General features: G+C 37.0%; 1 protein-coding gene across 4 annotated transcripts; it reads left to right on the top strand.

Annotated features, from left to right (window-relative positions):
* The first annotated feature begins 81 nt into the window (after positions 1–81).
* ptger2a (prostaglandin E receptor 2a (subtype EP2)) lies at positions 82–21,753 on the top strand. 4 transcript variants are annotated; one of them, XM_059327661.1, is made up of 4 exons: positions 89–200; positions 558–727; positions 1,763–2,687; positions 20,604–21,753. In XM_059327661.1, the coding sequence occupies exons 3-4, from the start codon at positions 1,833–1,835 to the stop codon at positions 20,886–20,888; spliced, it is 1,140 nt and encodes a 379-aa protein (XP_059183644.1). In that variant the 5' UTR covers positions 89–200; positions 558–727; positions 1,763–1,832; the 3' UTR covers positions 20,889–21,753. The 4 variants fall into 4 exon arrangements, with proteins under 4 accessions (XP_059183643.1, XP_059183647.1, XP_059183644.1 ...); XM_059327662.1 differs by having other exon boundaries at positions 96–200; positions 581–727; XM_059327660.1 differs by having other exon boundaries at positions 82–727.
* The last annotated feature ends 4,572 nt before the right edge of the window (positions 21,754–26,325 follow it).

Here is a 26,325-nt window from a genome sequence, read left to right on the forward strand (position 1 = left end):
GGTGTACCCGCTGGGTGACGTCAGCGCATCAGTCCCTGTACCCGGGTCCATTCATCCCCATTCAGCACAGTGCCGCGACGCGCCTCGCCCTCTCCACACCTCCCCTTTAAACCGGAGCGGCTCCATGAGAGGACCAAACCCACCGGGACTCCTCTGTGTCACTGTGGACTGTAAAACACGCGGATCGGCTCATAAAATAGGTGAGAACTTTATTACCCGGACGCGTTTCTGCTCATTTCCACGAGGTTGCGACAGTCCGGAGCGACCTTAGCGCCAAACTCAGCTCAGAAAACTCGCAAGTTTTAATTTTCCTTGCTGATTTAAAAACGCGCACGCTTTCAGAGAAGGGTTTGAGTTATTTATTTTCAGCCTGGAGTTGCTCTTTAATTCGGCGGAAGTTGTAAACATCCAGCAACATTCATTTTAAAATAAAACCCAACAAGTTTCTCCGCCTGTTGTCTCACTCACGCGGCGGGAGCGGACTCCTTTCACTATGAGTTCAGAGAGAAACTTTATTTGAATGAATTTACGTGCTGATTTATTGCAATTTAATCCAGATAATATCGCAAACTGTGCGCAGAAGAAGCCGCCCCAGGACTCAACACCTGGACACATCTGCCGGAGCGCGTCTCTTTGTTTGGGGGAAGACAAACATTCACAGTTGTTGGTGTCTTTCTGGTGTCTTCTGGAGGACTAAGCCTCGCTGTGCAGTGGACAGAGCCAGTAGGTGAGTCATTTATCTGCAGTGAAAGTGGAGGAAAACACGCACACAAACGGAATAGATGTGTAATGTTTTGCATGTTTTGCATGTTGGTATGGAGCGGGCACATGACCCAGGAGGGGTCCCACATTTTTATGAGTAAGCGCCTATAATGCAACATTTCTTTATGATTCAGCCCAGCTGTTAGTTTGAGCATAAACTAGTGTGAGAACTTGGACCACAGCTTTGGGATGTTCAGCTGTCAGCTGATCTCTGGTGAGACAGAAGAGGAACTCCAAATCTCACTCTGGAGCAGAGTTCAAGCCTGGGAATCTCTCAGTTAATGCAAAATGTGCTTTTTTTATGAGAGGAAGAAGATGTTCTCTATTCTCTGTGTATGGACGGGGTCAGCTAGGTTCGACAAAGACTTGCAAACATAGAATTAGAGTGGTGTGTGTAGTCCACATTGTTGACATAGAGTCAAAACAGAGTCTGAGAGTGTGTAGAAGAGACTAAATCCTTGACAAATGATGCCGGAGCTGCTCGGGCCAATCAGTGGCAAGTAAACAAATGTTGTTACCAATTAGTGTAATTCTGAAAATGTTGGAAGAAGAAGAAGAAGTTCAGCCAGAATCTAAGTTCTTGGCAGCTGAGATCTTGCGGTTATTGGACAGACAATTTTGGTTTTGGTTTCTAAATTATCCTCAAATTCAGTTCGAGGAATTGATTAATGTGAAAATGATTCTCACAGGATGAGTAAACATTTTTTGAAACTTATATGATATAAAAGATTTAAAAAGTAGTTGCTGATTCATGTTCTGCTGCAGCTCTAAATCTCGGAGTTTTTCTCTTTTCCTTTGTGATTTGTGTGATGTCCTTTTGTGTTTGTTTGATGGGTGCATGCCTTGGTTGGTTATTTATTTAATAAATAAATCTTTTTTGCACTGACAGGAGAGCTGTGCCTCAATTTCGTTGTACTAATGTATGTTTTTATACTACCGTGCAATGATAATAAAGACTCTATTCTTATTCTATTCTTCTCTCTTCTTTCTGTCCAACCAGGATGGCTGCAAACAACGTCTTCAGGACAACTTCTTGACTCATTTTTTTTGAAGCATCGACATATTTCCAAATGAATTCCAGCCAATTTCCTACCATGCTCCAGAAAGATGACACAGATCCGTGCCACACGCAGCACTACATCAACGCCACCGAGACGCCGCTGATCAGCGCCATCATGTTCGCCTTGGGCATCTTTGGCAACGTGGTCGCCCTGGTCATACTGGAGGTCCGGCGCCGGAGGAACGCCAGAAACGGGGAAACATGGCGGCGTTCGTTGTTCCAAATCCTGATCACGGCGCTGGTGGTCACGGACCTGGCGGGGACCTGCCTCGTCAGCCCGCTGGTGCAGCTGTCGTATGCACGCAACATGACGTTGGTGGGGATGGCGGCGAGCTCTCGCAGCGTGTGTTCCTACTTTGGCGTCAGCATGACCTTCTTCAGCCTCGCCACCATGTCGCTGCTCTTCTCCATGGCGCTGGAGAGGTGCTGCGCCATCGGATTCCCCTACGAGTACAGCCGCCACGTCACCAAGAAATGCGCCTACATCTCCATCCCGGTGGTGTTTTCGTTGTGCATACTCTTCTGCATGCTCCCTTTTGCAGGATTTGGTAAATACGTACAATACTGCCCCGGCACGTGGTGCTTCATCGACATGAACCCTGTGCAACCCCTGGACAAGGCCTACGCCATCCTGTACGCCACGGTGATGATCGTGCTGGTGCTCGCCATCGTCATGTGCAACGGCTTCGTGATGTACCAGCTGTTCAGGATGTACCAGCGCCGCAGGAGGAACGGCGGCTCCATGATGAACAGCGTGAGGTCCACCAGCAGCAGCAAGGCCATGTCCATGGCTGAGGAGGTGGAGCATCTCATCCTGCTCATCTTCATGACCATCATCTTCATCATCTGCACGCTGCCGCTGGTGGTAAGACTGCACACGCTTCTATCTGTTCCTTAAAAATGTCTGTATAGGCTGGATGTATAGATGGATGGGTGGCTGTATGGTTGAACTGGTGGATGGTTGGTTGGATGGAGGGATGGAGAGATAGATGGATAGTTGGCTGTTTGGATGAACTGGTGGATGGATGGATGGATGGATGGATGGATGGATGGATGGATGGATGGATGGATGGATGGATGGATGGGTGGATGGAGAGATAGATGGTTGGATGACTAGATGGATGGCTGTATGCATAGATGTAAGGCTGGACAGATGGATGGTTGCATGGGTGGCTGTGTGTTTGGATGGATGGATGGTTGGTTGGATGGATGGTTGGATGAAGGGGTGGATGGTTGGATGGGTGGCTGTATGGTTGAACTGGTGGATGGATGGTTGGATGGAGGAATGGATGGTTGGATGGCTAGACAGATGGATGGTTGTATGCATAGATGTAAGGCTGGACAGATGGATGGTTTGATGGATGGATGGCTGTATGGTTGGCTGTGTGGTTGAATTGGTGGATAGATGAATGGATGGAAAGATAGATGGATAGGTGGCTGTTTGGATGAACTGGTAAATGTATGGTTGGATGGCCAGACGGATGGATGGCTGTATGCATAGATGTAAGGCTGGACAGATGGATGGTTGGGTGGGTGGCTGTATGGTTGAACTGGTGGATGGATGGTTAGATGGTTGGATGGTTAGATGGGTGGATGGAGAGATAGATGGATGTATGGTTGGATGGGTGGCTGTACAGATGGATTGGTGGTTGTATGGTTGGCTCGGTGGTTGAATTGGTGGATGAATGGTTGGATGGCTCGACGGATGGATGGCTGTATGCAAAAAAGGTGTGTCTAAAAACCAGATAAAAACACTAAATCTGAGGGAAATTATCTTGCTGCATGGACAGATAATTTCTTAAATTAAGATTATTAAATAATCTAGAAACAAGCATGTTGTACGCTTATAATAAGAAATTAACTCTTAAAACAAGATCAATTAAAGCTGCAAGCAGCGATGAACTGGCCCGAGCAGAGTGACCTGACAATTATTTGTTTCTTACCAAGAGAAAAAAAACTTTAGATTTAGAAAATTTATCTTTGTTATTTTAAGCGTTCAACATGCTTATTTCTAGATTATATAATAATCTTAATTTAAGAAATTATCTGTCCATGCAGCAAAATCATTTCCCTCAGATTTAGTGTTTTTATCTTGTTTTAGACACACCTTTGTTGCAGTGTAGATATAAGGCTGCACAAGCTTCTATCTATTCCTTAAAAAGGTCCATTTTTATTCTTTTGGCAGGGAAAACCCATTCTGTCAGGACTAAGTGAATGCAACTTGACCCTTAAGGGTTAAGTAGCTCAATTGGTCAGTTGGTGAAGAGTCACAGTAGAAACTGATTATGAGTCATTGTGCTGGGAGTGAGTGCATCCTCTGGGTTTGGAGTTTTACCCAACAGTGATGCAACCACACCACTACCAAAACAATTTCTGTAAAATATCACATTACATCAATATAATGCTTGGCTTTAGTTGATAAGGAACCAAAGAAAACAGCTTGTGTTTGCAACACGTTTCATTTTTGTGGCTTTGAACAAAACACCAGCAGAAACACGATACCAATCTTATCAGAACCTAATCAAAATGTCAGAGAACAGGTGAAGTTGCTGTAAACGTTGTGCTATCTGATATATCTGTATGTCAGCGTATCTCTGCACGCTTTGTGGCATTTTGACGACACGCAGCTATTCATAAATAGCACAATAGACTATGGGCTGCTCTGCTGCCAAGCTGTAGACAGGAAACACTGTATCACTGCCATCTGTCTCACTCAACTGCTTGTTTTGATGCAAAGTATAAAAAGGTTTAAATATAAATATCACCTCAGTGTAAAACTACTCAGGTCCTCTGACATTAAGGAATGTTTCTGTACTGACAAGTTAGATATTCAGTTATTTGGGTGAGGAAAATGTTCCAGCTTTCCAGTCCAATGTTGCTGTTATAGAGAAACTAGATAAGAAAAGTGACTTTCCATACAGTAAACTGCATATAGTAGATGTCCTTTTAAGAACCCAGGCTGTGATAGTTATCTTATCAGGAAACAATTTGGACGGAGGCCGTAATGAGAGGGGTCTGTCTCGGAAGCTCGTTATAAATTTGGTCTCAAATGCAACAACAACAACAAAAAACATTATCTTAGACGGATGAGTAATCGGAGGTTGGAACTCATAACCATTTACCATGCCTGCTACATGGACACATGATGGACTGCAACAACATTTTAATGAGATTGACCCCACCACAGCAGAGCAGCCACTGAACCACTGTGTCCAGCACATTAATAATTTATACACAAGGGATGCATAAAGTGATAACGCCTGCGAGCAGCAGCCAGAACCAGAAACAACCTTTCACTTCAGCCTGATGATACACTGACTGAAAGCCAACCCAATAAAAGATAAAGAAGGATTGTGATTAGCTAATAGCAGCGCTGGCACAAGTGTTGGTGGTGTTATTGTAGTGAACTTTATGACATATTGACATTTCTAATTAAATTGGAGAGTGGAATATAAAGAGATAAAGAGATGGATAGTTGATTTAGGGGTGGTGAGGCTGGATGGATTTTGGATGGATGGCTGGAGGGATTAATGACTGTATGCATATATGTATGGCTGGACAGATGGTTGGTTGGATGGACGGATGGCTGTATAGATGGATGGTTGGCTGTGTGGTTGAATTGGTGGATGGCTTGACGGATGCATGGCTGTATGCATAGATGTAAGTCTGGACAGATGGATGGTAGGATGGGTGGATGGCTGTATAGATGGATGGTTGGCTGTGTGGTTGAATTGGTGGATGGATGGATGGATGGATGGATGGATGGCGAGACGGATGGATGACTGTATGCATAGATTTAAGGCTGGACAGATGGATGGTTGGAGGGGTGGATGGCTGTATAGATGGATGGATGGATGGCTATATGGTTGGCTGTGTGGTTGAATTGGTGGATGGATGGTTGGATGGAGGAATGGATGGGTGGAGAGATAGGAGGATGTATGGTTGGATGGCGAGACAGATGGATGACTGTATGCATAGATGTTAGGCTTGACAGATGGATGGTTGGATGGATGGATGGCTGTATAGATGGATGGGTGGCTGTGTGGTTGAATTGGTGGATGGATGGTTGGATGGATGGATGGAGGAACGTATGGTTGGATTGCTAGATGGATGGATGGCTGTATGCATAGATTTAAGGCTGGACAGATGGATGGTTGGATGGGTGGATGTCTGTTTGGATGGATAGTTCGATTGTTCGATTAGTGGATGGATGGATGGATTGGTGGATGGTTGGATTGGTGGATGGATGAATGGATGGATGGATGGATGGATTGGTGGATGGATGGATGGATGGATGGATGGATGGATGGATGGATGGATGGATTGGTGGATGGATGGATGAATATCTGGCCACATGTAACAATGGATGGCTGTTTGGCTGTCTTTCTGAAAGGATGGACCAAAGTACGAATTAAACCCACAAATGACCATTTTGTGTCTCAGCCAATCTGTTTGTATCGACAAAGTGTCACTTTGGATTTCAAACATTAAATCAATAAGCCTCCCAGCATCACATAATGCTGGGCACTTTATCACAGACAGCAGTAATAAAGGGCCATCTTGTTCTCCATCTCTGCAATGATTCTCAACCACACCTACTATAATAACATCCACAGCATCAAAAACACCACAAACTAATTAATGTTGTCACACTGTGGAGCTTTTAGTCACAGTTCACTGGAGGTTATTTTGAGTGGGAGCAAGTCTCTATTACTGTAAAAGCTTTTAAACTTCACACTAAGTGGGTCTGGTCTGTGTCACGGTTTCCTCCATATGATACTGTTTTTAATGGATTATATGAGGATTACAGTGAATCCACAAATTAGCACTTTATAATGCCACAAAGCCTCTGAACTGTAAGACTCCCATGTTGTTTTTTGGTAAGTCTGGATCCGTTAGACTGAAACGGATGAGTTCAGTGTCTTGTAAACTTGCCTATAAATGCTCTGTTGGAAAGCCTCCTATCATTTCTGTCTTTAAAAGTGATTATGCATGTCCTCTGTACGCTGTGTACTGAGTAGCAGTACTGTACTGAGGCAGGTAAAGGACACAGGTATCAGATTACTCCACTGGCTGTCTTCACGGCCTCATCAGGAGGCTGAGATGAACGGATGACTCAGTACAGAGAGGTGAAACAAGGACGGACAGACAGAGATTAGACTCCAGCAGACCTTTATCTGCTATCAGCACATCTTAACTGAAATTAAAATGAATTTTTGCAAAGAATTCATGACGAGACTTGCTGACAGCATCCACCAAGCTCCTGTTGTTGACTCTGCTCACTGGCACCGTTTGATGTGATGACTGATCACTGATTAGGACAATATTTGTTTTGCATTTCAACTTTTCTGAACTGATATGTTTAGATATGCAAGTGAGGCGTGAACTCGTTGAACTCTTTTGCATCTGAACGCTGAATAAAGTTATTATTTTATGTGGAAGAAGCACAGCAGATGTTTGGTGTTTGTTTGTTTGTTTATTTATTGAAATCTGTATCCATTTCCTCCTGATGATGATGTTGTGTCTGTCTTTTTTGGTCATTTTATGTTGTTGTTTTTTGTCATTTTGTGTCTTTTTTTAAATATATTTTGGGGTGGTTTTGTGTCTTTTTTTGGTAATTTTAAGTTTTTTTTATCACTTGAAAATAATTCATGTTGTCCTTTCTTGCCTTTATTGCATCCAGAGAATCCAGACACAACATCAGGAGGAAATGGATACACATTTCAATAAATAAATACATAGATAGAGAAACAAACACCTTACAAGTCCTATTTGGGTTATTTTACATTTTTTGGGGGGGAATTTTACGTCTTTTTTGGTAATTTTATTGGTTGTTTTTTTTTGTAATTTTGTGTAATTTTTGAGTATTGTTGTGCTTTTTTTGTTATTTCGTGGTAACTTTGTGTCTTTTTTTGTTATTTTGATGTCTGTAAGTGGAGCTGAAGTTGAGATTAATGAGAAAAAACTCATGAGAAAACGGCCTTTAAAGGTTTTTATAAATTCTTAATGGAAATGGAAAACATATTGCAAAAAGCATAATATTGTGCAGGAGAATGGGAACTTTCTAACAAACTTTTAGTCAATTTATAGTCAAAAATACACAGAAATGTTTGTTTTCTTTCAACTATTCTGAAAGAAGACTGTGTTACAGTTCACTTACAGTCAAATTTGCTTCCTTTTTATTAAAGATTTTTGTAAAAACACAGACATGACATGAAATATCTATAGAGCCAGAAAATCTCAAGGCTAAAAGTGCTGTTTTTCATATTATTTCTGTAAGTTTATGTGCCTTTGAAAAGTTACTTTTGGTGTTATTAATCTTTTTTGATTCAGATTTATGAGAAAAAACTAATTTTGAGAAAACAGCCTTTAAAGGTTTTTATACATTTTTAATGGAAATGACTACATATTGAATGTAATACATATAAAACATGTAAAACACATAATATTGTGCAGGAAAGAGGGAGCTTTGTAATGAAGGTTTAGACTATGATGCAATGCAACCATCACTTAGTCAGAGAGAGGAGAGTCTCGCCTCAACCAGTGGGTGTTTTAGTGGTTGGTTTGGGATTTTTTGGAGCCCACAAATCTGATGAAGTGTTCTCTAAATATCAAATACTGTAAAAGGAAAGATTCAACACTACGACTACTGTGCACCTGATGGAAAAGAGGAGAAACACCTCATCAGGCTGCTGTCTCATAGCAACACCAGCCCTCAAATGTCACACAATGTTTCTGAAGCTGTTTCCATAAAAAAACCCATCCAAAACGGGACATTATAAATGAGTCATTTTAGTTTTGGTAATTTTCAGCATCTTTTTTATAATCTAGATCTCTTTCTAGTTGTTTTATGTCCCTGAATAGACATTTTGCATATTTTTTGGTACTTTTGTAGTAGTTTTTTTCTTCTATTAATGTATTTTTTGGGTCGTTTTTTGTCTCTGTAGAGTCATTTTATGTCTAATCGCTTTAAATTGATCATGTTTTTACGTTAAACCTAATATTTACCTCTAAATGTAGTGAAGTAAAAAGTTCAATATTTACCTCTAAATGTAGTGAAGTAGAAGTATAAAGTTACATAAAATGCATCTTGTGAATGCTTGATTTGGACATTTTATGCATCTTTTTTTTTTTAATTTTTAGCTGTATTGTGTCTCTTTGCAGTTTATTTATGTTGTTCTTGGTTGTTTTGTGCAAGTTTTTTATAATCTAGATCTCTTTCTAGTAGTTTTATGCCCCCAAATAGACATTTTGCATATTTGTGTAGTAGGTTTTTCTTCTTTTAATGTATTTTTTCATTGTTTTTGTGTCTGTATAGTCATTTTATGTCTAAATATATCATGTTTTTATATTAAACCTGGCCCTGAAAAGTAACTAAAGCTGTCAGATAAATGTAGTGGACTAAAAAGTTCATTATTTACCTCTAAGTGTAGTGAAGTAAAAGGTATAGAGTTACATAAAATGCATCTTGTGAATGCTTGATTTGGACATTTTGTGCATCTTTTTTTTTAATTTGCATCTATTTTTAGCTGTTTTGTGCCTCTTTGCAGTTTATTTATGTCGTTCTTGGTAGTTTTGGGCAAGTCTTTCTGTAATTTATATCTCTTTCTAGTTGTTTTATGCCCCCAAATAGACATTTTGCATATTTTTGGTAGTTTTGTAGTAGTTTTTTCTTCTTCAGATAAATGTAGTGGAGTAAAAAGTACAATATTTACCTCTAAATGTAGTGAAGTAGAATTATAAAGAAACATAAAATGCATCTTGTGAATGCTTGATATGGACATTTTGTGCATCTTGTTTTTTAATTTGCATCTATTTTTAGCTGTTTTGTGCCTCTTTGTCGTCTTTTTATACATTTTTGTGTAGTTTTGTAGTCGTTTTTTCTTCTTTTAATGTATTTTTTCCATTGTTTTTGTCTCTGTATAGTCCTTTTATGTCTAAATATATCACATTTTTATATTAAATCTGGCCCTGAAAATTAACTAAAGCTGTCATATAAATGTAGTGGAGTAAAAAGAACAATATTTGCCTCTAAAATGCATCTTCCTGCGTGTTGTGTTGCGTGCCGCCTCCTGTATCAGATCCCCTGACAGTAAGCAGACCTTTCACCACTGCAGCATCATGACATTAATGTCAGCCCTATATGATTCATTCCTCTTCTAATGGGAATCCTATGTCATACATACTGGTGAATCACTGACTGGTGGCCGTCCCCATCCCTCTCTCCTCCGCTCATATTTCTACTGAATGAGCACATTAACTTATTGGCAGACGTTTCCATCCACTGCCCTGCAGGGAGACCACGGAAACCTTTTACCATCCTTCACTCAAGTCATTAGGCTGATGGTCTTTTATTCTGAAAGGAAATGTACAATGTCCTTTTTCTTTCCTTTCTTAGATAGAGGGAAATGATAGCAGATGTTTTATATTTCCAGTGATGAATAATGAGCTCTAGTGTCTCATCTGAGCATTATACAGCCTCTGCAGAGACACTTTGACAGAATATGTCTGTAAATGTAGACATTAGCTGTGTTGGGAAGCTGGTGCATGGAGATAAATGTCTGAGGGCGTTTTTATAGCAGAGTGTAGAGTCGCTTCCGGTTTTTTTCACACAGAAACACCCAAACAAATGAACCTGCAGAACTATAAACTATGCAATAATGTTTACTCAGACACATCTGACAAATAGGTCAGATCAGGTACAATCAAAAGATTAGAATATCGTGAAAAAGTTCAATAGTTTTTGTCGATTATTTCAGAAAGTGACACTTGTACATTATATACATTTTTTATTCATAGAGTGAAATACTTTAAGCATGTTTTTCTTGTAATTTTGATCATTCTGGCTTAGAAATAATATAAACACAAAACTCAGTGTCTCAGAAAATTAGAATATTACATAAGATTGATTTAAAAAAAGGATATTTTAAACAGAAATGTCATGCTTCTGAGAAGTCTCTTCATTTCTATAAACTCAATACTTGGTTGGGCTCCTTTTGCATGATTTTTTTTTTTTTAAATAATAGAGTGTGTCCCTCGGTTCTGTTTCTTCTCACACTGAAACACCCAAGAAAATGAACCTGCAGAACTACAAACTATGCAATAATGTTTACTCAGACACATCTGACAAATAGGTCAGATCAGGTACAATCAAAAGATTAGAATATCGTGAAAAAGTTCAATATTTTTTGTCAATTATTTCAGAAAGTAAAACATTCATACATTATATAGATTAATTACACAAAGAGTGAAATATTTCAAGCCTGTATTTCTTGTAATTTTGATGATTCTGGTTTAGAGAGAATGAAAACACAAAACTCTCAGAAAATTAGAATATTACATAAGATTAATTAGAAAAAAATGATATTTTAAACACAAATGTCATGCTTCTGAGAAGTCTCTTCATTTCTATAAACTCAATACTTGGTTGGGCTCCTTTTGCATGATTTTTTTTTTTTAAATAATTGAGTGTGTTCCTCTGTTCTGTTTCTTTTCACACTGAAAAATCCAAACAAATGAACCTGCAGAACTACAAACTATGCAGGAACGTTTACGCTGGTTATTTGTCAGACGTGTCTGAGGTGAGAACAAAGCTGTAAATACTGGAACCAGGTTCTGTGTTCTGGACTCATTTCTGCATTAGTGTGTGAGAAGAAGTATTCAGATCCTTTATTTCAGCAAAGGTACTAATACGCTACAAGTAAAAGTATCAAAATGTACTTAAAGTATTAAAAGTAAAAGTTCTTGTGATGCAGATTGTTTTATATATTCTAAATATGTTATTGGATTATTATTATTGATGCATTTATGTGAGCAGAGTTTTAATTTAGCAAAGATATGACACATTTTAACTATTTAATATGCGGCTATGAGGTTTAATAACAAAATAAAGTCTAATCACTTTAAACTGACAATGCATTTTATGTTAAATCTCGACCTGAAAAGTAACTAAAGCTGTCAGATAAATGTAGTGGAGTAAAAAGTACAATATTTACCTCTAAATGTAGTGAAATAGAAGTATAAAGTTGCATAAAATGCATCTTGTGAATGCTTGATTTTGACTTTTTGTGCATCTTTTTAGTATTTTTTATCTATTTTTAGCTGTTTTTTTGCCTCTTTGCAGTTTATTTATGTCGTTCTTGGTAGTTTTGTGCAACTTTTTCATAATTTATATCTCTTGCTAGTTGTTTTATGCCCCCAAATAGACATGTTGAATATTTTTGGTAGTTTTGCAGTAGTTTTTTTCTTCTTTTAATATATTTTTTTCATTGTTTTTGTGTCTGTATAGTAACGTTTTTATGTTAAATCTCGACCTGAAAAGTAACTGAAGCTGTCCGATAAATATAGTAGAGTAAAAAGTACAATATTTATCTCTAAAATGTGATGAAGTAGAAGAATAAAGTACCTCAAATTTGTACTTGCTTCTACTTTGCAAGCTGCAACAGTTTTCACACCCGCAACAAAAGATGTTGAAGTGAAACTTGCATCGACACTGATGCAGAAAATGAAAGAAGAAATCTCCTGCAGTCTAGACTTCCTCAGAATCAGCATGAACAGCTGATAAGATCTGAGGGACTGAAGTGACGTGAAGTCGACACGGTAAACTCGTCAGGTGGAAACACACTGACTCATATTTTCATAGAAAGACGTTTTGTTCACACACTCAGCAAGGTTTCATGTTGATGCACACTAAGTCTGTATATAGTACTGATGCATTATTTATTAGCAGCCTTATATAAACACTGGTGGTGTCCCGCCAGAACCACAGAACACAGGACAGAGTCACAGCAGAAAAATGTAATATGATCCAGGTGTGTGTGTGTGTGTGTGTGTGTGTGTGTGTGTGTGTGTTGCCTCCAGTTATCTGTGATTGCATTAAAAATTAAAAAGGCCAGACAACATGTTTTTTGCACGTGTTGGTGGAGAGACAGACAGACAGTAGCTGTGTTTCCATTGAAATCAAAGTTAGTTTTAAAGCAACATTTTGAAATATTATATATATATATATATATATATATATATATATATATATATATACACATACATATTTTTTTTTTTTTCTATGATATATTAATTTATTGAGATGCACCTTTATATGTATATTATGTATATGAGTAGGCCTGTCAGGATGATTACTATATCCACTTATCTTTCAATATATAAAAATGGACATGATAGTTTTCTTCTGGACTCAATATATTGACTTTTTGTGCTTTTTTGTGTTTAAAGTAAAGCTGCAAATGTTTAACAGGCAGCACAAATTACCCAAAAAAATATATATTTTCGAAGCAGCCATTCCAGCTGTTCCAGCTGTTATTTTAATTATAAAATAATATCATATATTGTGTTTATCTTGGTGCAATGTTTTGTTAAAAGAGCCTGAAAGTCTATTTTATTTGTTTTGGTTGTAGTTTATTTATTTATGTTTTATTTATCTATTTCTTTTCTACATTTCAATTCCAATGTTTAATGTTCTCCAGATTAAAAAATGCATTGTTGTGGAAAAGGATGAACTTATGCCCTTATATGGTTATAAAACTAAATCCTGATTGTTTCTGGGAAAATATATTGTCCTAAATAATGTTTTATCATGACAGGTCTATATGTGAGAGTACCTAAGATCCCAAAACACAACAAAAATAGTTTTTTGTCAGGACGCTCTATTCAGTAAACTCTAAAATGTTTTAAAAAAAGTTAAACCACCTGACTTCAGCTAGACTTTTTCCTGAGTTAAAGGCACAAAAAGCATCTGTGAAATGAGATATTTTGAGTGTTTGAGAAACAGCCACAAGCAGAGATTAGTAGAGATGATCAGCTCTGTTAGCTCAGATCACAGATCAACACTTTAACATGTTTTTATTCTTCATAATGAAACTCAAAGGGAGGAATCGGTTTTGTTGTCGCAGCAGCAAAACTTCACATTAACACTTTTATTACTCTTCCTGTTGGTGCTTGGAGCTGGATCTCACAGCCCAGCCTGACTAAACACTAAAATCTGTCTACACACACACACACACACACACACACACACACACACACACACACACACACACACACACACACACACACACACACCTCCTCCTGGTGCTAATCACACTAATGATCTCATGTGGTTCAGTTTAAAGGTTTTTACACCTCTTTTCTTGTTGTTTTTAGATTTTTTTTTTAACTGTATGCAGATTTTGTTTTTATAGTGAGCGAAAATTTCCTGAATAAGTCATAAAACTATTACGATTTCCTGCAGCCGTAGAGAGTTTTTGAACAGCTTTTCTCACTTTAAACTAACAGCTGCTGATGTTTCTAGTTGTTTTATGTCTCTGAACAGACATGTTGCAGATCTTTGGTAGTTTTTTTAGGAGTTTTTTCCTCCTTGAAAGTAATTTTTGGGTTGTTTTTTGTCACTGTATAGTCATTTTATGTCTAATCACTTTAAATTTCGACTTTAAAAATGTAACTTAATATATTACATATAACTAAAAATAATACTAAACAATAAATAAAGCTGTCAATTAAATGTAGTGGAGTAAAAAGACCAATATTTACCTCTACAATGTAGTAAAGTAGAAGTATAAAGTTACATAAAATGCATCTTGTGAATGCTTGCTTTGGACATTTTGTGCATCTTTTTTTGTAATTTGCATCTATTTGTAGCTGTTTTGTGCCTCTTTGCAGTTTATTTATGTCGTTCTTGGTAGTTTTGTGCAACTTTTCAGATAATTTATATCTCTTTCTAGTTGTTTTATGCCCCCAAATAGACATTTTGAATATTTTTGGTAGTTTTGTAGTAGTTTCTTCTTATTTTAGTGTATTTTGTCACTGTTTTTGTCTGTGTAGAGTCATTTTATGTCTAAATATATCATGTTTTCACGTTAAATCTGGACCTGAAAAGTAACTAAAGCTGTCAGCTAAATATAGTGGAGTAAAAAGAACAATATTTACCTCTAAAATGTTGTGAAGTAGAAGTATAAAGTTGCATAAAATGCATCTTGTGAATGCTTGCTTTGGACATTTTATGCATCTTTTTTTTTTGTAATTTGCATCTATTTGTAGCCGTATTGTGCCTCTTTGCAGTTTATTAATGTCGTTTGTGGTAATTTTGTGCAACTTTTCCCCCGAATAGACATTTTGCGTATTTTTGGTGGTTTTGTAGCAGTTTTTTCTTCTTTTAATGTCGTTTTTGTTACAAGTTATAAGATTTAACTCTAAAATGTAGTGAAGTAGAAGTATAAAGCAGCTAAAACTAGTACCTGGCTCTACTATTCAAGCTGCAACAGTTTGCACACAGAAGTTAAACTAACAGCAGCTGATGTTCCCTAAAGTGAGACTCTTAAGACACTTAACACTCAAACAGGAAACTGGCATTAAGAGATTGTGCTGAGAATGATGCTGCAACCACCAACGCCACCGTATCAGGGAACTGGCTTCTTCTTCTTCAGTGACGTAGAAACATGTTGAAAAACAAGTTGCTGCTGGAAATGAAAGTAAATATAAAATGCCCCAGAAAGGAAAAAGGGAAGCAGCTCTTTGGTCCAGTTGCTTCACATTTAACTGGATATTGTTGCTGTGACCCCTGAGACTCCTGCAGCACAGATTTCTAAACCCGTCAACTCGTCACAGCTTCCACAGATTGTATTAACGTTCTGCTTCCCGACCTTGTGGACATTTACGGCCTCTCACTTCGCCGCAGTAGCTCGTTTCTTTTACTGCCATATTTGCACCACAGACAGGAAACAATGAATGAAATGAGCTGCTCATTCTTGGCCTCCACGGTGAGACTAAAAACAGCTGTTTCCACTTAAAACGCTCAAAGATTTGATAATGCTAATATAATCGATCAGAGCAGCCCAAGAACCATGAAAATTATTATTGTCTCACATTTTTATCTGACTGGAAGACTAAAAGCTGCGCATAAAAAAACATATTGTTGTATATTTTATCATTCTGCTCTGAACCAGTGACCATGTTTGGTCAAAACAGAACAGAATGTGACTTTCTGACACCTGTTATACTGCGTAAAATAAGAATATTACATAGAAAATGTCTCATTTATGCAAGAAGGTAATAAAATATGCAAAACTGAGCTGAATCTCAGTGAGTTCACTCTGGGTTAGATATGGAGATATCAAGTTGAAGATAAGAAAACAGTCTCTCTGCTGCACGAATACAGGTACATCTAAAAAAAATTAGAATATCATGAAAAAGTTCAATATTTTTTGTCAATCATTTCAGAAAGTGAAACTCATACATTATATAGACACATAGAGTGAAATATTTCAAGCCTGTTTTTCTTCTAATTTTGATGATTGTGGCTTAGAGATATAAAAAAAACAACTCAAGTTCTCAAGTCAAAATGACCAGAAAAAAAGTCAAAATTATCAGAAAAAAGTCAAAATTACCAGAAAAAAAGTCAAAATTATCAGAAAAAAATCAAAATTACCAGCAAAAAGTCAAAATTATCAGAAAAAAAATCAAAATTACCAGAAAAAAAAGTCAAAATTATCAGAAAAAAAGTCAAAATTACCAGAAAAAAAGTCAAAATTATCAGAAAAAAAGGCAAAATTACCAGAAAAAAAGGAAAAATCACAAGAAAAAAAATGCAGAAATTGTGCGTGAGGAAATCTAGCCATTTTCCATGGTTTTCTTGATAATGATTTGGGTTATTATCAATAAAAAAATGTACCTTTAGTTGTACCAGCCTTTAAAATGAACAAGAAACTGAAGAAAACAAGGTGGACTAATCATTTTTTCCATGACTGTAGTAAGTTTGTACACTACTATTCTGGTGCCGGAGGGTAAAGTTACTACTAGCTCTGTTTACCTGCCAGATTAATGTAAAAACGAGGGATTATGCAACAGCAAATCTTGTCAGGCTTGGAGTAACGAGTTTTTGTCCAAACAGGCAGCGTTGTGTGAGGACATTAGTGTGACAACCAGAGGTTGTGCCATCAGTTATATCAGAACTATTGCAAGAATAGAAGAAGAACCAGACGAGAGGCTTTAACTGAGCAGAAACTAAATGACTACAATCCTTAAGAGCAATTCTTTCATTATCTGTGGATCTTTAGTGTGTAAACTAACTGCTCGATGTGGGAATTCCTATTTACTTCATCGTTCAACATCTGCCGCTCGGCCTCCTCAACCCACAAAGTACACACATGTTTATTGGCTGTGTGTGTGTGTGTGTTTGGCTCGGCAGTCCTGCTGAAGGGCAAACAAGACGAGACGGAGAGTAATTCAAATATCCTCCTTGAACTCCATCATTACTGCAAACATCCTGTGTGTGCAGGCTGAGAGATGATGGATAAATAAAGGAGAATTCTGTCTGGTGGACATGCAAAAGGGATTTCATGCTACAATACTTATTGTGCATCAGTTAGTTTAAGCAAATATATTTAGATTAAAACTCAAAGTACACACTCTGTAAGCTCTGTAAGCAGTCTTTCTGAAGTTACTACTAGCTCTATTTACCTGCCGGATCATGTAAAAATAGGGGATCACCCAATAGCAAATATTGTCAGCAGGCTTCAAGTAAAAAAAATTGTGTCCGAAACAAGCAGCTGCACGAACTAATCAGCGTCCTGTGAGGAAATACAGTCATGGAAAAAATTATTAGACCATTGTTTTCTTCAATTTCTTGTTGATTTTAATACCTGGTACAACTAAAGGTAAAATTACCAGAAAAAAAGGAAAAATCACAAGGAAATGTTTAGAAATTGTACGTCAGGATATTGTGTTGGGAAGTTTTTTAATGATTTCTTTTTTTATATATATATTTTACATTAAATCTTGAGTTTTACTGTAAGAAAAACAGTTAATCTGCCTTCAGAAAAAAGTAGAATTACCGGAAAAAAATGTCAAAATGACCAGAAAAAAGTCAAAATTACGAGAAAAAAGTCAAAATTATGAGAAAAAAGTCAAAATAATGAGAAAAAGGTCAAAATTATCAGAAAAAAAGTCAAAATGATCAGAAAAAAAGTCAAAATTAACAGAAAAAAGTCAAAATCACAAGGAAAAAAGTCAAAATTCCAAAAAAAAGTCAAGATTTCAAGGAAAAAGTCAAAATTATCAGAAAAAAAGGCAAAATTCCGAGAAAAAAGTCGAAATTATCAGAAAAAAGTCAAAATCACAGAAAAAAGTCAGGGAAACAAAGAACCTAGAATGATAATTTAACAGTATTTTTGTTGTTTTTTGTACAGGATTTAACAAAATGTAATAAATCTGTTGGAGGACTCACAACCTAACATGCAATCAATCAGTTATGTGAGTAAAAAGGCATAAAAAACATGCTTCAGGTCGTTTTTATGCACATATAGTAGAGTAAGATGCAGAAGTTCTACCACTTGTATAAACATCTTGGTGAATTGAAATAGGATCATTAATGTTCTGTCAGATTTGCATGAGACTGAAGACTGAAGGAGCTGAAACACGTCCTGTCTGGGCACGCCGTTTTCATTATGCAACCACAATAAAATACAGATCAAAAGCAGTTAAGTTTTCCGTTAAGTCTTGTTTATATGGTCCATTACTGTCAATGGTGGCATTTGCGTCATTGCGAACAAAAAAAACCCTGAAGCACAAAATGCTGCAGGATGAGATCCAGGCATGATCCGTTTGCACCATGGCACCATTATTTTATTGAATGTTTGACATTATAGAGGAATTTTATTACTCTCTTAGCCTGTTGAACAGGTCTGTCTGCAGGAGATATCGTTTATTTGTTATAGGTGGGGAACATCCTTTAAAGAAATCTCAAAATATAGAGAACGCGGCATGAAATATATCCATATATTCTGTTTTCTTGTGGCTGACTTGATTTTTTGTGTCCTTTTTTTCCAATTTATGATCAGTGAGCCTGCAGATGCATCTTATAATATTATATCTCTGACAGTCGAGAGATAATCTACCAATTGTTAATCTATTTTGGGGGCCAGATAATATTCTAATCTCCTTAGCACACAGTTTTTTAATGTATGTAATGTTTCTTTAATGTAAAATTAAAGGAGAAATACCATAATACCACAATAATACAATTACCCTAAAAACAAAGGGACTACTAAGTCTAAATTACAGTTTTTGCTGATATTTACATTTAAATTTACAGGAAAAAAACCCACTCACTTGATTTTTTACAGTGAAGTTCTGGCAACAACAGCTGCTGGTATTTTACCGTAAATTAAACAGATTTTTTTTTTTTTTTACATTGTGGTTTAGGTATCCATCCCCTGAATAAGTGGAGGAAAATAAATGCATGGATGGAGTTTTTCCAATGATTTCAGACACGTTATAAACTAAACAGCTGATAATGTAATTATGCTTTAGTTGCAGTCCTAATGTAAATACTGAAGGGCCAACAATAGACCCCTGTGGCACCCCGTTACTGATGGCAGTGGGGGCTGTAGCAAAAAATGCATATTCACATGGATTCATCACTTTTCTACAACTATAAACTGATGTCAGTCCTAAACCATGTTGTGAACGCCTGCAGACCGAGTTAGTTTACTGGTGAAGTTCTGGCAACAACAGCTGCTGGTATTTTACCGTAAATTAAACAGATTTTTTGGATTTTTTACAGTGTTATTGTGGATAATTTATAGTGTTAATAATGCTCCAAAATTATGTTAGATTGCAAAGTTTTAAGTTAAAATAAGTCCCCAAAACCCCAGAAAAAACCCTGCATCAGCCACATTAAAAAATAACATTCAGGCTGAAGAAATGAAACATGCATGAAGAGAATCAGCTCGGCTTTTAAGCCCATAAGTGGTTCCAATTTCTGTTGTTTGCACTGGTCCCAGTGTTGATCTGTTCTGGGATTACTGTATGAGCAGGATGTGGACTAGGATGTCCTACATGCTGTTAGTTGTTGGATTAAACCCTGGCAGCCAATTTATCACCACATCTCTCTGTCTCTGTAGTCATACTAAAGTGTGACTACAGGACAAATATTATCTCTGTGCACAAGGAACTTAATTGGTTATTGGTCAAAGACAGACTATTGTACTCACTGCTAATTGTTATTAGAAATATATCTGTCCTAAAAGCATCTTTTATTTTGTTTAAAAACCTTGCTTTTAGTGCAGAGAGTCATAAATATATCAGCAGACATGCAGCTGTAGGAAACTTTACATTACCTAAAGCAAGATCTAACTATGAAAGAATGGAATTCACTGCCCTAAAAATATCAAACTCACCACTAACATAAAGCAATTCAAAATATTAATAAACAGTATTCATCAAAATAAGAAAACATGGTATATTTATATGTGTGTAGTATATATCTATAGATATATATGTGTGTTATTATAATGTATATGCTGTGTTAGTAGATTTTTAAATGATGTATACATATATGATATGTAGAAATGTGTGTAATATGGATTAATATGTGAATTTTTTAAATGTATTTTTTATTATGTTTTGTGTGTTCAACTGTATATTTGATACTGTTGGACTCCAGGAAGAATAGCTGTGGCTTTGCTGCAGCTAATGGGGATCTTAATAATAAACTAAACTAATAAACTAAACTAAAAACAGAATAACAGGAGCGCTGCTGGTGTCCCTAAATACACCGGTGCTCTTGCAATGGGTAAAGAGTGAACTCAAAAGAAGAAAAAAGTTAAAAACCCTTTATTTTACATGGGTTGCATATAAAAAACCCTGTTTTTTTTGGTGTTTTTTATATGCAACCCATGTAAAATAAAGGGGTTTTTAATTTTTCCACCAATCCACCAGAGTGCCTGCTTTCTTCTTTTAATAAACTAAACTGTCTGTCTGTCTCCTTCAGATCCGGGTCTACATGAACTCCATCGGGGACCGTAAGGAGTCCCACTTTCTGGACCTGGAGGCCCTGCGCTTCATCTCCATCAACTCCATCATCGACCCCTGGGTCTTCATCCTGCTCTCCCCCAGCGTGCTGCACTTCTGCTGGGCCTCGGTGTGCCGGGCCCCCCAGGTCTTCTCCCGGGGCTCCATATTCAAATCCTCCATAGCCAAAGAGGAATCTCCGCCCAACGTGGAGCTGTCCCGCCCCACGGAGTACACCGGCCTGAACTCTGTGGCCACTCTATGACCGCAACAAGACTTTAATGTGTCATATTTATATCTCTATTTATTGGACAGCTGATTGGAGCGCATGAGGCCACAACACCACCCTCCCACTGGGTGATTCTTACCCTCCAACTGGGTGATTCTTACCCTCCCACTGGGTGATTCTTATCTGGTTCGTGTGTTTCCGGCCTTTCCTGTCTAACTGACAAACTGTTTCAGCTGCCTGTCGCCTTTTATCCAAACATTTCAGCTCAGCGTGGGCATGCTGAGAGCATTCTGACTCTTCTACAGCTTCACAGCGTCAACATGTTGCATCCTTTATGCCAACTAATCAACGAAATGAAAACAGCTGCTGATGGGAGACACAAAGATTCATCCAGGTTCTGTTAATAGTCCGGCAACTTAGGAGCAGATCTGAGAAGAAAGGGGACACGTCGGATAAAAGCACCACATGCTCTCCATCATAAACTAAATGTTTCATCAAGATTGTGGATCGGTGACAGCCATATAAAATCTATGAGAACCAATATATGTTCCAAGCCAATTAGAATGTCAATCTTGGTGTCAAAATCTACATTTTCTGGGTCAAAGAATAATTTACGAACACTGGAATTTAACCCTTTATTATAGGGCACTCATTGAAATACTTGCAAATTCCAAATTTCAACCCTAGAGAATATTGGAAGAAATTACATACAGCCAGAATGTGTAAAAAAAACATATGGACCCGGGGGAGGTGCACATATTTGCACATATTTATGAGATTTAAAGTGGTGAATCTGCTAGAAAAAAGTAGCTTTTTTTCCACTTTTTTCTCGTAAATCTGCGACTTTTTTCGCGCAGATTTTGTCACTTTAAATCTCTTAAATCTGCAACTTTTTTTCTTGTAGATTTGCCACTTTAATCTTGTAAATCTGCAACTTTTTTCTCCAAATATTACAAATCCATGTCGTTCTACAACCTCACAGAGACATGCGGACCCCATTTTGATATCCACTGAAGATAAGGGTTAAGTCTGCAACTAACGATTAATCGATTAGTTGTTTGGTCAATAAAATATTGACAAAATATCAATCAGTGTTTCCCAAACCACAAGATGACGTCCTCAAATCTCTTGTTTTGTCCACAAACCAAAGAGATATTCAGTTTATTGTCATAAAGGAACAAAGAAACCAGAAATATTCACATTGAAGAAGCTGAAACGGGAAAAATTTGGTGCTTTTGTCCAGCGTGTCCCCTTTATTGAGCTCCGCCTCCTGACTATAAAGACAAACTACTAAAGACATACTAAATACTTTCTGTACATTTTATGCCTTCTATGATTCAAATGCTGCTTTCCAAACAGTTTCTACTCACATACAGACACGAACCACTAACATTAACATGTAACTGTACACAGCAGTCAGATAAAACCCTGCATAGCATCCTTATCCGGTTAGGTGAATAAAAACAAAAATATACATAAAGTTGTGGAAAAAATTATTAGACCACCATTGTTTTCTTCACTTTCTTGCTCATTTAAATGCCTGAGTTTAATTTAAGAGCTGATATCTAGACATTTAACATGGTTTTATTGGCAATAACCAAAATCATTTTCAATAAAACCATGGAAAATGTCAAAATTACAAGAAAAAAGTCAAAATGATCAGAAAAAAAGTCAAAATCACAAGAAAAAATGTCAAAATGACCAGAAAAAAAGTCAAAATTACCAGAAAAGTCAGAATCACAAGATAAAATGTCAAAATTACAAGAAAAAAGTCAAAATTACCAGAAAAAAAGTCAAAATCACAAGAAAAAAAGTCAAAATTACCAGAAAAAAAGTCAAAATTGTCAGAAAAAGTCAAAAATACAAGAAAAAATGTCAAAATTACCAGAAAAAAGTCAAAATTACAAGAAAAATGTCAAAATAACGAGAAAAAAAGTCAAAATGACCAGAAAAAAGGAAAAATCACAAGAAAAAAATTTAGAAATCAGGAAATCTAGACATTTTCCATGGTTTTCTTGATAATGATTTTGGTTATTATCAATAAAACCATGTTAAATGTCTAGATATCAGCTCTTAAATTAAACTCTTATCAGCTATTTTTGTTGTTATCATTATATTTGTCCAAACAAATGAACCTTTAGTTGTAGCAGGCATCAAAATGAACAAGAAACTGAAGAAAACCAGGGTGGTGTAATAAATTTTCCATGACTGTATATAAAGTAGCTCATTCAGATCAATTGGGGTCATGCAAGACGAAAGAGACAGAAGGTTTTTTGTTGCAGCAGGAGAGAGAACTAACCGTCTGCAGATTCTTAGATATAATCTCAACATGTTCAAACAGGTTTAAGAGAGAACTCAAGTATTTGATATGAAATGTTTGGAGCATGACTTTTCTCTTTTAAAACACTTTATCGTGACCTCTCCCCTCACGCTGCCAACAGATTCCTGCAGGAATTCCTTCACTCAGGGAGGGGGTGAAGAGTGAAAACTAAATGTTGATGATATATATATATATGTGTCTATTAACATTGTGTAGCGTATAATATTATATAATAACAGTATTTTATAGAGCTGCTCTACATATGAGGCTACAGTTACAGTTTTACTTGAAATTTCTTGCTTGTTGTGTCATTAAGTATTAGATTTCTGCAGGAATTAGTTCGAAAACATGGAAGTCAGAGGGATTTTTTAAATGGTTTTTTGGTTAGATGGAAATGAAATAAGCTTAAAAGGTTTTAATGTCTTGTTCTATGGCATAAAGTTGTGAATTTTGAAGCTTTTACGTGTTGGTAACAAGTGGCTTAATGAGACCGTGTTTTCTACATTAATCCAAAATATAATGAAAAAATCCTGTTGGCTTTACGTTTAGAGAACATGCTAAAAAAAAAAACACGTCCTGGCTGCAGCGTTTTATATTAGAGAGTAAATATTCTCACTTAATCTGGCTTTTATTATAATGAGCTAATGAGAAATGAAACATATTCGTAGCAAATGATGGTACTTTTTAAAGAGCAAACTACCTCCTTTAATGACAAAAATAACACTTAAAACTAGAAAAACAGCTGAAAGTTCCCTTCGAACAGAAATAATTTTTGTCCAAACCGTTGCTCCAATCAGTGAACCAACTTCACTTTGAGCATCCTCAGTTCTTCCTGAACGTCTACATATGTGTTTTGTGAAGAAAAATTAAGAAGTTGTTTTTTTAGAGCGATCAGAAGAAACTGTTAGCTCTGCTTTCCTCCAGAAGACACATTTTACTACGTTTTTATGTCGGAATTATATCTGTAGAGTGGTATCTGCGGCCTTGAGCGCAGTTTACAAATTTATTTTTTGACACATTTTCTCTCCCTCTGCACTCTAGCGATGATGTCATCACTTTAGCCTCTCCATATGGTAACATTGGGGGATTTTTTGGCGTGTTTTTGCCGAATAATTTGCAAAACGTTTTCAAATTTGACGCCACTGAGAGCGAGAGAAAAAAAGGTAAATGTTCCTGTCGAACAGAAAGCCTTTTTGTCCAATCCATAGATCCTATGATTAATCCAATTTCACTTTGAGCATCCTCAGTTCTTCCTGAACGTCTACATATGTGTTTTGTGAAGAAAAAATAAATTGTTTTTTAGAGTGATCAGAAGAAACTAATACCTCTGCTTTCCAAATTTATTCTTTGACAAATTTTCTCTCCCTCTGCACTCTAGCGATGATGTCATCCACTCTAGCCTCTCCATAGGGTAACATTGCGGGGATTTTTTGCCGTTTTTTTGCCGAATAATTTGGCAACCGTTTGCCGAAACCCTTAGAAAAGTCACAGCACAATTGTCATGGCCGAGCCGGTCGATTTGATACCTTTTTAGTGTATGTGAGACCAAAACTCTGCGAGGAGTAGTCGACCGAAAAAAAACAGAAGAATAATAGGAAGAAGCCCAGGGGATAGTACTCAATGATTTTGTTATTGTTAAAGGTCAGCTTATCTCTGTGATAAGTATGTTTAAAGTAATTGGATTAAATTAATTCCCGTCCATGTGAGTCCAACACTAGAAATTGCTGATAAAATCACTAAATAAGCTAATCATCTCCAAGAAAGGTGGGGTGTTGTCTAAATAAAAGAGATTGTGATAATTTGTTAATCCTTTCTGTACAAAGCGCATGCATTTAATGTTCAACTGACAGCAGTTTTTAATGTGGAGGTTCAGCCTTGTAAGTTGTTGATATAAAATGTTTATTCTTCTTTAAAAAGTACCATGTTTTGCATATAATTCAGCCAGTAGACGTCATTTCAGGAGACTTATTTCTCCTGCTTTGTTCCGTCACGTTTCCCAAAAGTTGTTTGGAAACTATGTAAAGATTGCCTTTTATTTTTACCCATCTACTTTATGACTAAAGTGGCATTTGAAGCGTTTTAGTTTTATTAGGAAACATCTTGAAATGGTATTGTTTAACGTCCGTCTTTAAGAGAACTACCGGGACAAAAAGAGTCACTAATAGCTGGGATCGGATGGAAAAGGTCATGATTTCTGTCTCTGATTAGATCCTCTCGCTGATGCTTTCACACCCAAAATGTACCAAATAATGACATTATAATGCTGTTAGCTGAAATCAGATGAGCACTGACGTACTCCACTTGTTTTTTTTACATTTGAGCACTAGAAAAGTACCACATGTTGGGTTTATACTGGGTTAAATTACACAGCAACACCCGGGACTGTAACCAAAACAGAATCTCTTCCTCTGAAATGAATCAAGGTTTAAGTGTCTGACAAGAAAATAAGCTACTACAGATTTTTTTGGAGTGGGGGGATCTCCGGTCATAAATCTCCCGAAATAGCAAAACATTGGAGCTGGAGTAAAGGGGGTTACGCAACAAACAGTTTATGTGTAAAATGTGAGAAAAAAAACTACAAATTCTTAACTATCTGTCGTTTTTAAGAGGTTGAAAGAACATGTGAGAGCATCAGGTAAACTCTGAAAGTCTGAAAGTGTCAAGTGTGTGTGAGAGAGTGTGTGTGAGTGTGTGTGTGTGAGCGTATTGTGTTGTGAGAACAGCGGTTTATTGCCTCCGCTGGTATGTTGTTGGTTCTGAGCTCAGCATCAAAATGTTCAGTGTTTACGACAGTGTCTTACTGCTTCCTCTGTGTGAGTAATTGTGCTTTTTCCTGTTGTGTTTAATGCAAAAAATTCCCACATATATGCTTCTTGTGTCCATGTGTAGGTGCAAGCTTGTGTGTGTGTGTGTGTGTGTGTGTGTGCATGCTCCTGCCTGTGTGTGTGTGAGTGTGTGTGTGTGTGAGTGTGTGAGACAGACAGCACTGAAATGTGAAGATGTCAAAGCAGAATGCTACCTAGCTGGATGTCTTGTACTCTGTAATTATAAAGTACTGTAGATTCAACTGAATGCACTGACTGTGTGTAAATAAACATCTCATCCACCATAATATATTCTGCCACACTTGTTTTGTAACTCCTCACACACACA

The sequence above is a fragment of the Centropristis striata genome, chromosome 24 (genome assembly GCF_030273125.1).
Source record: "Centropristis striata isolate RG_2023a ecotype Rhode Island chromosome 24, C.striata_1.0, whole genome shotgun sequence".
NCBI classification, from domain to species: domain Eukaryota; kingdom Metazoa; phylum Chordata; class Actinopteri; order Perciformes; family Serranidae; genus Centropristis; species Centropristis striata.